Source organism: Polyergus mexicanus, unplaced genomic scaffold, assembly GCF_030449975.1.
Source record: "Polyergus mexicanus isolate NDT 795.1 unplaced genomic scaffold, iyPolMexi1.0 SCAF_11, whole genome shotgun sequence".
Taxonomy (NCBI): domain Eukaryota; kingdom Metazoa; phylum Arthropoda; class Insecta; order Hymenoptera; family Formicidae; genus Polyergus; species Polyergus mexicanus.
The window spans coordinates 1571768-1589134 of NW_027223331.1; the positions used below are offsets into that span (position 1 = coordinate 1571768).

Here is a 17367-nt window from a genome sequence, read left to right on the forward strand (position 1 = left end):
CTACCTTGTAATTCCGAAGGTATTCCCCCAGCAACTTTGCATGGTCAAAGCCTGTATTAACGATTACAAGCGATCTTTGTTGAATTATGCAAGAAGTTACACACGCGATAACTGCAGCACGTGAAAGAGCGTCATGTAGAACACCTCGTTCGCTCTCCCGCGAACGATTATAACTACCTACCTCGCTTGTATCAAGTTGACAATAACTACTGTAGACCGGAAGCCGTAGTTAAATTATGCAATAGGATATGTATTCGAGTATTGTGGAGAGAGGATCATTTCCTGCGAGATTTCAGGTTGGAGACAAACTTGCATGCTATCGTGGACAAGCGCGCCAATAGAATCGGCTATCCTTTATGCGTTTATCGATCATCGAGTGCATGATATTACGTTTGTTAGTGTTGGTGCAGGTAGTTGAGATATGTTATACGAATGAACAATATATATATGTTTCTGAGTAACTATAGTCTAATAAAATGAATATAGTCAAATAAACAATTAACTCGACAAATTATATTTCCACCGAAGAGATTTACCACAATCTAATGCACATAATACACATGATTAGTATATATACATATATTTGAGTTTGTATCGCTAATTCATTAATGTAGGTGTTTCTTTACTTGCGAATATTTTACATATTTCAAATTTATAATAATAATAATATAAAATATGTAACATACGTTTTCTAATCTCCAATATTGTCAATTTAAAGATGTTTATTATTGTAAATGCAATTTTACTTTTTCTTCTTTAATTTTGATAATGATGATAAATTCCTTATTCAAAAATAAAATTGTTGTATATCTTTACTGATTGTATTAAATACATCGAAATTCTTCTTATTATTATTATTATTATTATAATTTATAATAATAATTTATTATATATGGATAATAATTTACAGGGGCTACGTACATTAATGAAGACTATAAGCATAAATAATCAATAAATTCTATCTACAATTGTGTATACAGAAGCGTGTTTTATAAAGCAAAAAATGCATTCTATATTTTTAGCAAGTTTTTTTTCCCACCGTATTGCCTCTATCGAGCAAATCTAAATAAAGCTGATACCGGCTAATCAAGAGCAATTGTTTAACTAAAATAACATAAACAACAAACGTAATGTGCTGCGGTTTGTACTTACTGTTCGCGTTCCTCCAGCTCGACCACCCGGTTACTGTCTGTGTTTTGTTTAGCAAGTCCAAATTAAAAAGTAGAGCAGAAACGAATCAGTTTCGTGTTAGTGAAAACTACTGAACGAACGCATGCTCGCTGCCGTAATGTGTTAATTGTCATTAATTATGAACATGGCTCGTGTGTTTTTTTTTAAATGCATCTTGTAAGGGATTATTTTGTTGTAATCTTTTTATATACTATAAAAATTTACTACGCATAAATGAAAATAATTTTTTAAGCAAGAACATTGCATTGTTTTGTGCTGAAAATTTCGCAAAAATGATCGTAACAGCTTATATTAAAAATATCCTTTTATCAAATATTATTTGTAATTAAATCATAAAAGAACACAAACGTTGTCCAAATTTTATATATTATACATAATTGCATTATTCCGTTTTACTTTCGAACATCCATATTTATTTTGGGAAAATTATATATATTGTTACAGCTATATGCACACCATTAATTAAAGCAATTAATTTTTTATTGCGGGAGAATCGTAGAAAAACGCGCAGGAAAAATTACTGCCTTTAATTAATACGAACATGCCCTTTATCGCAATTATTACAGAAGGACAATTTTATGTTGCAGCGGTACTAAAGGTAGATTCTGCTATTCTTCTTAACTATGGTGTCATTAAATTTATTACAATGGAAAATTGTAAATTTAATTTACAGAGTTATATCCGGTAAACGCATACGAATGAGCTTACTTTGCATGCATATCGATCGTTGTTTATTAATGTCATAGTATTCTTATACGCGCGCGCATTGATATTTGGAATCGTATTTAAAATCTTGTTAAAGTGAAAATCTTGTTATGCAAAAGAGCTTAGAATCTGTGTCATGTCAAGCCCAGTATCAAACATACGCATCTATTGTTATTATATAATCTTATTTGCAACATGGCGAAAGGAAATGGAAATCATTATCAATCAATATCAGTAACTATTTATATTTGAAGCCGTATCGTTTTCTTTAAAGACTGTATTAATTTGAAGTAAATCCGGTTCTTTCGAGTTGAAAAGTTTTTTAGTTTAATTAATTTCTTTAGACAAATTAACATTTATATTGTGAAATAAATTCTATTTATCTTCATAAAAGCAGATCGTGCCAAAAATGGCGATATAATATTTATATATTTAATTAATATATTTTTAAAACATTTTTGAGAATTATTTTGATAAGTTATTCATATCTTATAAAATATCACATTTTTGTATTTATATTTGTATCGTGAATTAGATTCGTAATAAAAAGAAAAAATATTATTATTATTAAATATTACGTTGTCGCAATTGAATTAATCCGAATCAACATTATAGCAGCGTAGCACGCGTTTGTCCGTAATAATAGTTTATACATATGTATCTAAATGGAAATCTTACGTTGTTTAGCTACTTTATACAAAAATATATCAAATAGTGAGCATGCTTTTATTCTACTTGGCATAAATTATAAAGATATAATATACTTTTTATACAATGTGTAAAAATATATATCTACGTCTGTTTTTGCATGGACGGGTTAACATATGTTTTTTGTCAAAAAATAGAATATACTTTCCGGAACAAAATCTACTCTTTCAGCAAATATACGTAAATATCAAATAGACGAAACAGTTTAATGGATGCTTCACGGATTCATGTGGTAAGGTAACTTTGATATACTTACGATTACGCGCGTTTCAAGCCATTATTTGTTACGAGAAGATTTATCAGTCAAATTCAATTACGTTCACAAAGAAAGCACAAAAATTAACACAAGTAATTAATTAATAATTTTTAAAATATAAAACAATAAATTTGCATGTTCAGGGTTCTCTTGTACGTATTAACTCTTCGGGAAGATATTTTTTATATTAACAAAGATGTATATATGGAGGACAAACAGAAAAACGATATCACAGTTTACTGGTGAGATTAAAAAATAATATCATTAATATATATTAAAGAAATTTTATTGTTAATTGCACTCTCTTTCTGTGTTTAATTACAGCAATTATAGATTGCTTGTCAAATTATGAAAAAATAGTTTATAAATTATTGTATATAAAGATAATAATATTTATCGGCTAATTTGGATATATATATATATATATATATATATATATATATATATATATCAAAATATGTATATATATATATTTTTATAATAATTCAGGTTTAACTTTTAACACGCGAAATATTTAATTTGTCGAAGATACTACAATAAATAAAATAGAAATCATTTTCGTGATAAAATTTCGAAAAAAAGTTACATTAATTTCACGCGTATTCAAATATATTTAATATAGGTTGTCGACCCGATATAAAGAGGATCGAAGATATTTTGCTTCACGATCTAGTATGCCATGCAAGTCGCCGATAGCGATTATATGATATATCAAATATATGATATATCAAATTGATGTTATATAAAGATAACTTACATTTCATCTGACTGCGTTTACGTCGGCACACGATGTAGATGGCCACGCAGATTAATATTAGGACTAATATCAGGACCACCACTACGATGATAATAATTAGCAGCAGATTACCCTCCAATTGATGCCACCAGGGTATATGACCTGCAACGCGATGGGTTGTACAATAATCGATAATGACAGTCGATACAAACAATACATACGAAGAGAATAACGAAAGCGCAAAGCGCTTTTATTATTCATATCAAAATATGACAATATCATAATAGCGTTACAACAAGCAATGAAAAAATGATATCTTTGTTTCATGGCGCGATTAATCCGTATAGCTATTCGTGCTGCAGAGATAGGCGTATCGAGTATCGCCAAAAAATAGAGAAATGATAAAAAAAAAGAGATCATAAATAATTGGAAAGAGTAAAGTATGTATATTGCGTCACAAATTCATAAAACTGATCCATGACTTGTACAGCTATAATAGATATAGCGTAAAGTTTAAAAAAAGTCTTTGTTTTAGTTTCATTCATTTACGCAGAGCGTTTGAACATAACACAATGTATTTCGATGAAAATCTCAGATAAATTATTATTGAAAGTTCTATATCGTGATACACGATGCAAATGCTAAATATGCTAATTACATATACAAATAGCAATTACATTTAAAATACATATTAAACGCATGACCTGGAGTAATATAAACTTACTTTTGTGTCCATGGTGGGCTATAAAAGAACAAAATTTTTTAAATATTTATGAACGATAGTTCGAAACTCATCACTTCGACGCGATTATCAATTAGATGGATTAGAACTCGTTATTTTAATGTGATTATGCAATGATATAAGTAATTTTATGTAAAAATCTTCCCCAAATCTATAACGCATATCATACGTGTCATATATAATTATTGAATATAATACGGATAAAAATGTAGTAATATTATGAAATGGATTCTGGTTTTTAGTCAATATTTATATATGTATATGTATTTATATATCAAATTATATATGCATATATGTACATTAATTTAGCATAGATATTTTAAAATTTAGTAAATATTTAGTAAATACAATATGTTTGATTTTATCTACATATACGGAAAATTCACTCGCAACAAACATACAACGAATAACTTTATCCTATGTTCGTAACTTTTCAATTATGTAAACTCACAAATTCTCTATAAGGCTGTTATAAAGTAACTTCTAAATTATGTTAATATATCTTTTTTATGTATATCTTTTTCGCGAATATGAAAAAAATTTGTCGAAACGCGATAATATTTTTTAATATAAAGTCCGTGTGTTAAAAATTTCTTGGTGAAAACTTTTACTTCCTTTGCAAGAAAATATACAACCTTGGCGCTATTAGCGAATCGATGAAAAGTTTTGCTATACCAACCTGGTATGTCGCGCTCGCACGGTACGGAGTGGCCGATTGTGTTATTCGCTACACACACGTATGTCCGGAAGTTAGTGATCGAGGTATCGAGGAATATGTAACTTCGCCCATTTCGCATTTCTGCGATTTGCTCCAGCGTGTCGTTTTCGTTCTTCAAAGACCAGCTGAAGTCCGTCTCCTTTGGATTTGCGACGGCTGAGCAAACCACGTAATCCTGTCCATCGAATCGTTCCTTCTCTATGTGACATTCCGGTTTAACTATATGGAAAATATAGTTTAGCTATATCAAAAGCAATGTAAAAAAATGGGATCTGTGATTTTGAATAGCGATATATTAAAAAAAATTTGAATACATTTAAAACATTATCTTTTTTTTTTTTTTTTTTTTTATAGATATGGTCATCAAAAAAATATAATGTGTAAAATTTCTCTTTAAATAGATTTAAACGGTCGAAAAGATGAGAGAAAAAGATTTTACGATTAATGCATTCGATATTCGCCTTCTTAAATGAAAAAAGATTCTCAATAAATTGAAGAATCTTCTTGAAACTGTCAGCTCGTTCGCTTGAAAATGCAGTGAAAGCTTACATTGCACATTCATAACCATCGAGATATTCAGAGAACCGTGACGATTCGACGCCTCGCAGTAGTAAGTGCCGTTACTACGTCTGGGTACCGGCATTTTCAAGTCGAGCACGTGACCCTCCGTAATAGTGTCGATGGGCGAACCTTCACGGAACCACCGGAAGTTCGGTTTTGGTCGTGCTTTCGCGTCGCACTCGACGATTTCCGCGATCGTGTCCACTGTCACATTGATCATCTTCTTCGAGATTGTGATATCTTCCGGTGGGACTTTTTAGGAAAGAAAAAAAATTAAATTTTGTAATAATTTTTGGCAACAAACCTCTTTTTGATAGTAATATTTTTCCTTTTCTCAATTTATAAAAATATTTTTCGTGTGTGCTTTAAACGATCTGAAATTAAATTACTGGAATTTATATTTTATATTTACGCCAATGTATATCGAAAATTGAAAAATATTGAATCAGCCATACAAGTGGAGAAAATTTTCTCCAAATATTAGAAATATTTTTGTCCTTTCTATGTAATAATCGCTTAAAAAAACGAATCTTTGTACCATCGATTTATGCAAGCGAGCAAAGATACACATTCGTGGAAGGAAAAAAAAAAAAAAAAAAACTTGGAACGAAACGTACATTCGACGTGAAAATGAGTGCTGCTCTCCACGCCCGGGCCAATTCCGTTGCTACTGCTTTTGCAGGTGAATTTGACGTTATCCTCGTCACGGTCGAGCTGACCGTCCGGCCAGACGGTCAGATTCCATACGAGGGTCGATTGGATGCTCTCAAAGTCGTTGGTCCTCGGGTCAGGCGGATGATAAACGTTCAACACGTAGTATCGATTCGTTTTCGAGAAGTCCATAGGAATATCATCCCTCAGCCAGGAAATATTGCAGATTGGAGCGCATTCGATCCAACACATGATGCTCACGTTAGGCGAGTTGTAGACGTAACCGCGATATGAGTGCAGCTTCTTGATGAACGTTGGAGCCGCTGATGAAAAGCGATAACTCTTGGTTAAGCATGGAATCTATCATTACGAGAAATGTCGGACAAAATCTATTTTATCACGTATGGGAATAGAAAGGCTGTATGTTTAATAGAAAATGTCAAAATTGCCACGGGAATGTCACATCGAGTATTATGCGAATTTAAATTTTTCATATTCCAGAATACCCGAATTTATAATTTCGATGAGGATATACGTTTCGATTATTTATGTATGTTTAACGGGCGAAAGGGGAACTAAATTGTTTAAAAACTTGAATACCTCTGTTGATCTGATTTCGAAATGTCCGCTACGCAATGTTGCTAAATTGCCGGCTATATGTAGTTACTGGATGCAACGACATATTGTCGCTTACCGGATACGTCGATAAACGTTGTGGCCGAGTCGCCGTCGCCGGCATCGTTGTAAGCCAGACACGTGAAATTCGTCTCGGTTTCCAAATTAACCGATTCGATGAAGAGCGTAGCGTCGTTCTCGTCTGGAAGACGATGCCAGCCACGCAGCCACTTGAAGCCCGACACCTTCGGTCGTCCGGGATCCAAAACGAAGCAAGTAATAGATAATGGATGCTTCTTCACTACTTGTCGAGGTTCATACGTTATCGATGCCGGGCCGGGTTTATCTGAGGAAATGTTTCGATAATATACAGGATGCGAAAGAAAAACTAGAAAGAAAGAGAGGAAATAAAAACGGAGGAGAAAGATGGGCGCTCGCGCCAAATATAATCTGATTAATATAATAAAACACGATATTGTTGGTATAACAATATCAAGATTTATCGATATCATTGCTGTAATTAGCGTCAAACGTAAACGAATGCTTTTATAACGTTATTTGATATTGATGATAAAATTTTATATAAGAGCTTGCAGCTATGTAATTTATATGAAATCTATCTTAAATAATGTATAATTTGTGATAAATTTTGGAATAATATTTCATTTGTAATTTTATATCATATGATATAGAGGGAAACATTTAGAATATATTTAAAGTAAAATATGAGAGACACACAAAATCACGAATAGCAGATCGTTGATGAATCATAGATCGTTTAAATTGAACTTGATATCACGTTCTTTTCCACCAAAAGATTCGTCGATAAATAATATAAAAAAAAAGTTGCGTATGTGCAAAAATATCTATTTATACCATTAAAATGCACATGTGAAGTTGGAAAGGCGAATAATGGACGTAACGAATTACGATTCGGAATGCGTAATGGATATCTCCCCAACTTCTCTTCCGTCACCACATAACACGAATGACTGACGCGTGACAGAGAGGACTTACAATAAACTATGACAGGCGTGCTCGGAGAGATTGGTCCCCAGCCGGCCTCGTTTCTCCCCTCGCAGGAGTAGTTGCCATGGAAGGTACGGCCGACAGATTCCAGCAGCAGCTTGCTGGGATCGATGTCGCAGAACGTCGACGATTCCTCGGTTGTCGTTGTCATGGCAGTGCTGTTTCTCGGGCAGTCCGGAAGTTCTTTCAATAGATCACCGTCCAAATACCAACGGACGGCTGTCAGCATCGCCGGATTACCGGCATCGACCTCACACGTTAAAGAAACGTTCTGACGATCTGCCTCGTTCACAGGTGTTTCCGGATCCATTATCACCTCCACCACCGGTTTGTCTACATACGATATCATATGTGTATGCGCGTGATAAAAATTGGAATACACATCTCCGTCACGTCGCGAGTATAAAATGGAATAAAAAAATATACGTCGCGTGTCAAACTCTCTCTTCAACTTTATTCCCGATGTAATCGCGTAGCTTCGGATATAAAACCATCATGTTCTAATAGAAGAATACGTTGTCTAGCTGAAAGTTATGTCGCGAGAAATGAGAGAGGATAAAATATTTCTCCGAGATTTAGATTCATCTGGGGGGGACTTTATAAATAGTAGCGATTTAAAATTGTATCAATTTTTGAATTTCGTGATCAACTGCTCTGTATCAGATACATTCAGAAATTAAACATCGCCATCCATTTTACATAATACTTACAAAAGACCGAGACCTCTACGTCGTCCTCGGAAACGGATGAGCCGGCGTTGTTCTTCAGGATGCATTTGTAAGAACCCATGTCGCTAGGAGTTGCGTTTTTCACTGTGAGCGCCGTTTGTTCCGTGATACCGCCGTCGTAATGTTCTTCGTTTAATACTAATTCTTCGTCGTCTCGTAACCTACATCACCCGATTCGGAGAAATAAAACGAAGATAGCGGCAATTTATTTTTTAGTAAGATGTATAGAAATGGCGAAAGTGTGCTAGTTTCTGCTACTAATTTATCTAATAGAACGAGCATATATCTAATTTCCTAAAAAGATAATCGATGTCTGAAAGGATTAATTCACGTCAATATATCTTTGCGTACACGAAAAAAAAAAAAAAAATGCTATTGCTTCAATCAAAGTCTACGTCACGAGCTGCCAATAAACATGCATAGTTCATTCAATGATATTTTTATTGGACCAAATATCTGGATAGTTGTTTTAATAATTCAGATATTTGGACCAATAAAAATATCATTGAATAAAGTATGCATGTTTATTGACAGCCCATGACATAGACTTTAATTAAAGCAACAGCATTTTTTTTTTCGTTTAGGAAGCTACTCACCACGTCACCTTTATCAGCGTAGCCGGATTCGCCTCGTAGTCGCAGAATATTAAAAAATCGTCTGTCTCATTAACCGTTATATTGTTTGGCTTCATTTTGATTATCGGCGGATCTGCAACAGATAAAACGGTCAGGTCATTACGAGCGATGAAAATATGCGTGCAAAACTACGACGTAGTCATAGAAAGATGAAACATCTGTCGGAGAAAATTCGCGAGTGTAAAGAGAAAAAGGAAATGTAGAAGATTAAATAAGTCCTTTAATTCCATCCGGATAATGACATCTCTTTTTTAAAAGTGCTAATAAAATCACGGTGCTGCAAGAACATTTTCCATTTTACCCTACTAATTCTTCTAGTTGATATTTGTCAAGTAATTCAAGCTTTCTCAAAATCCTTTATTTCAACGGTATTTTTTTTAATCAGTTTTCATCATTTTTCATTATTTTTTTCCGTTTTGTGTAATAAAAGCTTCTTTTCTTCCATTATTTCGATATCTCAAATTCTTTTATATTTACGATTGCCTTACATTTAAGATTAAGATGTATAACGTGAGATTTAAATCGAATGTTAAATTTAGATTCGTCTGGGTCACATAATATTATGCACTTAACGTGCAGCAGAATGAGGGATATAAAACAAAATTTCCGTAAGAGAGTACGAGAAAGTAGGTTGTCACAGTGCAAGTCGGAACGTTGGAAACGTGCCAAACTCAATGTCTGAAGTTTCTCGTTTCCAATCCATATGGGTAATCCTCGTTCCGGCTGCAAAACGAAAATTTCTCCGCCATTTCGCACTGTAACTGAAAGCATCAGGGAAATACGCAATCGTCTGTCTTCTCTTTTTGTTTGTTCATCGCTCGCGTAATCAAGATATCGCATTTTCAATAGAAAAAGACGCAACTGCACTGACTTGCGATCTGATTTCGAAATCAGACCAAAATATCGATTGGAAAAATTATTTTAATATGATATTATTGCAAAATACTGGAAGAAAATAATTTCTTTAATTGTGATTTTCAAATAGTCACTTTTTAATGACTGTGAATGTATTCATTTTCGGATATTGTAATGTTTGCAATATAAATAATCATAAATACGATCTTTTATTTTTTAACATATATATTTGAGACGTTACGGAAATAAGATTACACACAAAAAATCACATATTATATCACGAGAAAATATAAAAGCATCTATGTAAGCAAGAGTTATACATTTTTAATATATCGTGTGTTTCCCGAAGTATGCAATTGCAAAATCGTATAAACGTAGCGCGACTTATATGATCCATTCTTTTAAAAGAGCAGCGTAAATATTTATGAAACAAGAAATATTCATTCCAATATTTTCGATTGCTCCTTTCGAATATTGGCTTTTGCTCTTCGACTTCTTTAATATAAATTGAAGTTTGGACGATCTCCAATTATATATCCTTATTTTTATTTTTTTATTAAAGTCACGATTTATTTATTTTCAAAACTTACTTTGCTTCGAAAGTCGCCGATTTTGAATAGAGATTTAGATAGTCTATTGCAACGGGATGACATCAAGAATAAATTCTATTACAATCTCTGTTTTTATCTGATTCCTAAAGGATTATATCTTTAAATTGCTTGTTTTTATCCGAATTGTGCGTAAAATTCGATTTAATTTTCTTTAGAAAAAGATACAAATATTTGAATTCAACGGCAGGGTAAAGTTCTTCTGATTGCTGCAAATTTAAATTAATTCACATAGTATTATGCTGATGAATGGCGCGCGCATGGATGTGTAGAGTTATTTATTCAAAGAATTTTGTTTATAAGAGCTAAATGCATGCAAATGTTAATAACCGTCCTTGTGTAGCTTGCAGTTTCATGTCGACGTAGACTATATCCGGTGCAATATGTAAATGCGTGAGTTTAGGATTACAACGCAATCTTGTTGCAGAGTTTCAATGCTATTGAACATAATTGTAAGTATAAAATATTCCGAAATATGGTTTGTGTAGTTTATAATATTATTATTTATGAAAAAGATGGAACATTATTTTACACACGATCCAATTGCCTGTAATGCTATTAAATGTTTGTTTAAAACAGATCACGTTTCACTTTTCTTGAAGCGAAATTTTCATTTTGTTCAGTTTTATTTAACATAGTTTATTAAAAATATTGTTTATTAAATATAACTTTTATACAATATAATATATATACATATATATATTTTTTTTCATAGAAAAAAATTAAAATATTGTATTTATATATAAAATTAAAAATTAAAAATTAAAAATTAAAATTAAAAATTAAAATACTGTATTTATATATATGACAATTGAGAGACATTTTTTAGATAAATTTTTGTGAATAAAAAAAATACATAATTGCAAAATATTAGGAGAGTAAAATTATAATTATATAATTATATAAAATATATACTTATCTATTATATTAAAATTGTAACAGTAAAATAATTATATAAATAAGATCATACAAAAAATATATGAAAGGATTGCCGGTAGCAATATTGGCTATCTCATTTGTTATTTTGACTCGTAATACTTACATAATACTTCAATCGTTGTCGTTTCCTTCATCGGCTTCAAATCCTCGATACGGGTAACAGAATTCTCAGCATAACAATTGAATGTTCTGCCATTGTCGTATACCGATGCCGTAAAAGCGAGATAACTTACTGTGTCCGATGTACCGTCCGCCTGCAAACGCAAGTTGTTTTAAACGATCCCGATAAAAATATAACGTCAAACTTTTATTATTTCATCAGTTTTACTAAGTACCGTAGGTGTTTTAATTAGAACAACATCTGTTTATGAAAATTTATAAGCACTATTATTGCGGCAGAATTATTTTCCGATTAAATCCCGTCGCGAATGTAATTTGGATCATTTAAACCATCAATTTTATAACGATCAAATTGTTGATGGATAGCTATGCGTTATATGTGTATGTATGTATTATAGATTTCTTTATAAAATTAGTGTTTCTATCAAAGTACTGAATCTTTATAAAATGTTGCGTTATGGAAAATTTAGGATACATATACACACACGTATATACTAGGCTTTATATAAAATGCCAATTTATAAACATTTGCCGTTTATAAATTTTATAAAAGAATCTACAACACATACACACATATGAACATTTTCAATATAGGAGTTAATGAATAAAAATTTAATAATATAAAAATGGAATAATAAGATTATTTCCGATATACTATGTAATAAATACTGTTAAATCTGTCAAAACGGTTCAAGACTAATTGGATAAATTGAGCTCGTGAATATTTATATTTTTGTAGAGAATAATATTTTGTAAAAGCTTGAATTTTTTTTGTAAGGTCGAATTTATAAAGAGCTTGCAATTTACATATGTGTGTACGCATATACAAATTATGCGGATCTACGGTTTTCAAAGAGCCAGAATTCGATAGAAGCAGTCCAATTAATTTTGAACTTTGTTTTAACAGATTTAACAGTATTCATTAACTTACGTCGTATATCGGGAATAATCATGTTATCCTACTTATGCGTTATATAAATTTTTTAATTAAACATTTTTTATAAAAAAATACTGGAATTTAGTCAGTTCCGAATTTGTGAAAAATAAAAGAACGCAATATCGCACGCGGTATTTAAAGTTTCGTATAATTTTAATGATTCCGTAATTGCATGGTACAGTTGAAAATGTACTAATACGTCGACACGTATAACGATGAAGTACAATTTGTTATCGTAATCGCGATAAAAAAATTTTCTCTCTGAAATCGTGAATATCTGACCTCGTCAAATAGTATGTTTCATTATTACTTACTTAATATATTACAAGAGAAACAAGATTATATATTTGTCTCCAATAGAAATGATTATTTTAATAAAAAATAATTTTAATAAAATTTATATATATTGCAATAAAAATTAAATCTCTAAAGAAGATATATTAATAAATCTCTAAATTAGTATACTCATCCCCAATGATCTTAATTTTGTCATATGTTATCAGTTTCATGAATCTGCGTAATTTTTAAAAGATTTTAGTTGTCGTTTATTGTCTATTAAAAAGTTATAAAAAAAAATATTTATACAAATCAAAGTTTGAATCTAGATTGACAATCAAAAATTCAATATTGGACACAATTTATATAGATATTACTGTTTTATACTACACATTCACTCAAAAAAACATTTTTTTTTTCAAAAATTGAAAAATGAATGTATAGGCGAGGACGTTTTTCTATATCTATATATATTGCGATTTTCTACGGGAAGCGAGATTCATCCCATATTGCTCGGTATGAGTATTGCTTTCAGTATGATGAGGTCTATAATTATATAATAATTATGTGAGTTTGTAATTTTATGCGTATGTTAAAAATTTATATTTATCTTTATTTTTGAATCTCGCTTTGCATTAAAAGTTGTAAATTTATAATATGAATATTTAACTGTATAATCATAGATTTTCATATTGAAAGTATCGGGATGGATTTCGTTTTGAGTAAAAAGTTACAAATCCATATGAAGCCCCTTTCTTGCCTATATTCAGTTTTCACTTTTAATTTTTAATATTTTTGAATACCCTATATATAGTTCTGTGTCTTTGCTAGTATATGTGAGCATGTGTATATGTGCATATGTATAGAGTATGAATAGTAATGCTTATATAAATTGTCCAATATTGACTTTTTTATTGTCAATCTACGTTGAAACTTCGATTTGCATGAATCTTTATTAGTTAACAACTTTTTAATAAATAATAAATCTAAAAAATGTTTTAAAAATAACTCAGACAATATGTGTCAAAGTTAGTAAAAGTAAGTATATTTCTAGAAAGATTCAATGTGTTAGAATCAAATGTTAGCATTCGATTCAAATATGATAATTTAACAAAATTAATAAATCCTGCAAATAAAATAAGCAGCAATTGATTAGATGAACATAATAATGTAGCAAAAGAGCTCGAGAAAAAACGTAACAATATATTTAATATAAAATTAGAATTACAAAAAAATGAAATTAATATATATATATATATTTTTATAGCATTTAAATAGATTTCGTATCGCATGCTCATTTTTTTCTCTTGTAAACCTATTAAGTAACTCATTCTAGTAAACCTATTTTGTATTTATTCCCCAAGTGTGACGCCGGTCGAGATTTGCAATTCGTTAAAGCATATTAGAAAGAAAAGTATGGGACAATATCCCGCTTCGCGGGACAAAAAATAACCAAGCTTAAAAATATCATCCGCTTAATCCTGTTATGACGCAATGCTCATGTTGGTAGGAATTCGTGGCATATAATTGCTTGCCACTATGCAAATATCGTCTGCTATCATGTGAAACGTCGCAAACGGATTTAGTCGCGCCTCGCCGCTCATCTCGTAATCAGGCACTCAGTAAACAATGCTAATTATGATATCGCGATCAGGCGGAATTGCAAATGATAGAAATACAAATCGCAATGATGCGGACTATATTTGGCGATACAATCAAAAACAATTCGTTAATTTTACCGATGCGAGAGGGTTTTTCTTCAAACAATGCTAATTGACAGTGCAAAATGAATTAAATTTGTTTCATACATTATACCTCAAATATTTATCTTCATATTGATATTATTAAATAAACACGTTTCTTTATTTACAAACATATTATGATACAATATTTGATTCGCGCGCAAAATAATGAAAATTTTGTCGTTAATGTGTAAATCATCGCGTTTGATAAAATCGTGATTTTTTTTATTATGTCAATTATATTTAATGGATTAATTTTTAAAGAGTTTAACGATATATTTTTGTAATATAATTTTTCGTATAATATTCCTAATAATATTGGTTAAATATATGTACGCGCCGATAGCACTTTTTGTGTATAAAGAACTTTTGTTATCGAGCAATCGTGCCCGTTCCATCTACCTTATGACCTTTAACTACGGTGATTTTTTTTTTGCGCTAATTGCATCGCGTAGGTGCAAGTGGTCCCGTATGCAGTCATTTTGCGTGCATGCCACTTTATAGTCTCAGATATTTTCGTAATGGATTTATGATAGCTGCGTGACGCCTACGACTTCTATATGCATGTATGTATACACGCGATAGCGCAGCGATATACAGAAAGGTCTAATGATTTTTTGATGCCGCCATCGTCGCCGTGCAGCTACTTGTTCGAGCACAAAATTGATTTTTTTTACAAGCCGAGAGTAAAACGGCGCCATGTGATTCGAAAGTAAATGACGGCAAAGTTATTCCTTGCGACGTTCTTTTTTTTTTAAATTATGCTTCCATTTCAATTCATTCTCCATCATCTAATTTTTTAAAATTAATTTAAAATTGGAAATTTTATTCTCAATGGAATTAAAGGGATTAATTTCCATTCGATTTTTTCGAAATTTCTGCAAGCGTTTGCTTATTGATCGCGTGCGCAGGAAGCTTCTACGAAATAAATTAATGAAAGAAATTGTTCAATTATTTCACTCAGATAAAATCTCTTCCAATAAAAGGATAAATCATTAATAAATATCTATACACGAAAAAGAACGATCTTAAATAAACTTAGATTGTACCTAATAAAGACTAGATGTAACGCGAAAAGAGACGCTTCGAGAGACAACTACATCGATTGATCGTAAATCGTCGAAGTTGCTGGATTCTAAATTTGTTGACCAGCGCGTTTCTCGAAATAAAAATTTGCTGCACCGCAAAAATATTTAATATGAATTAAAATGTACGACACAGATACCGTCCCGATCAACTTCCCGCAACGGTAATTTCGCAAAGTTACCACGTGAGTCTATCCATGTTCTCTCACGTGCCATCAAATATGCTTCTTCGGAACATTTATTTTGATGCAAATGACAGTAGAATTGACAAGAAATTCAAGCGTCTTAAGAATTTACATTAGGAATTCTATACAAAGTATTAATCGCATTTGGTGAGAATGGGAAGATGTTTTTTATTAAAAACTAAAATTATTTTTTTTTCTACAAAAAAAGTATAATAATTTCTCTATTTTAAATGAATATTCTCGTAATTATACTTTAAATAAGGTTTGCGTCAAGATACTCTTGTAATTAATTGACAAAAGACTTAGTTATTCATTTCAAGTGCAAATTGATATAGAACAATAAATATATTAAATTATAGACCAGCGATTCTTTTAATAACGACCGAGAAATTATCTTAATTAGAGCAGGTACTCATTGATTGTAACTGCCAATATTCCGGTATTTACTCACATTTTCATTTATTTTCGTCTCAAACATTTCGAATCTCTCGTTGCTCTCGCTTATATATTGCGTTCCGTTTTGCCAGGTCACATTGGCGGCGGGTCGCGCTGCTTGTACCTTACACTGCAATAAAATCTTTGTTCCCTGCACGACATGACCAACCACTCCTTCCAAGTCCATCTTCGATGGGCGCACTGTAAAGATAATAGCAGTGTTAAAAGACCGGGACTGTTACTTACTAATCGTAATGTCATTAAAACTTAAAACACGATTAATGCCTTTATATCTTTAACGCTAACTGCTTAACAAGAGTGTAGATATAACTCTAGATTAGATCTTATTGTTAGATTAGAGAAAAGAAAGTTAAAATATTATATACATATATTAAATTATATATTCCGTGCAATTCTGTATTCTAATAATAGAAAGACAAATTATAGACATATAAATTAGCATTTTATACTAAATTCTTAATTTTTTAAATTAAATTTTTCGATTATTTTGTATTTTTATCTTGGTAGCAATATTACGCAAAAAAAGAAAGAAAATATATTTTTACATCGACGCGAGCTTAAAAGTTAATCAATTTTCACGCAAAATTATACTTTAAAATGAGATATTATGGGCAATTTTTTATTAATAAAATAAATAAAATTAAACATAACTATTAATATTCAAAAAAGATTTTGAAACTGAACGTTGTGTTGTAAAATACTCTACTCTTTTTCAACCTCTCTCTCCCCCCCCCCCCTCTCTCTCTCTCTCTCACTCTGTATGTATATTATTAATCCAGAAAAAATAAATAATTTGCTTTGATCATATTTGCTTGACTAATAAATATTTAAATAAATATTTCACTTAATATACATGGCAAATGGAACTACGAAAATCGATTTATATTTA

At 31.2% G+C, this 17367-nt stretch overlaps 1 protein-coding gene across 12 annotated transcripts in view; it reads right to left on the bottom strand.

Moving 5' to 3' along the window:
* Window positions 1–17367, bottom strand: part of Nrm (neuromusculin) — a 165499-nt gene that overhangs the window by 21935 nt on the left and 126197 nt on the right. For 10 of the 12 annotated variants that reach the window (XM_070304179.1, XM_070304180.1, XM_070304174.1 and 7 more), the window contains 12 exons: window positions 16474–16658; window positions 11781–11931; window positions 9237–9348; window positions 8623–8801; window positions 7901–8245; window positions 6963–7229; window positions 6235–6591; window positions 5606–5869; window positions 5018–5275; window positions 4321–4338; window positions 3618–3758; window positions 1153–1189 (listed from right to left, as the gene is read on the bottom strand). In XM_070304179.1, the coding sequence (XP_070160280.1) occupies window positions 1153–1189; window positions 3618–3758; window positions 4321–4338; window positions 5018–5275; window positions 5606–5869; window positions 6235–6591; window positions 6963–7229; window positions 7901–8245; window positions 8623–8801; window positions 9237–9348; window positions 11781–11931; window positions 16474–16658 (2314 nt within the window). The remainder of the gene's footprint in view (window positions 1–1152; window positions 1190–3617; window positions 3759–4320; window positions 4339–5017; window positions 5276–5605; window positions 5870–6234; window positions 6592–6962; window positions 7230–7900; window positions 8246–8622; window positions 8802–9236; window positions 9349–11780; window positions 11932–16473; window positions 16659–17367) is intronic. The other 2 variants (XM_070304171.1, XM_070304175.1) reach the window with 2 other exon arrangements.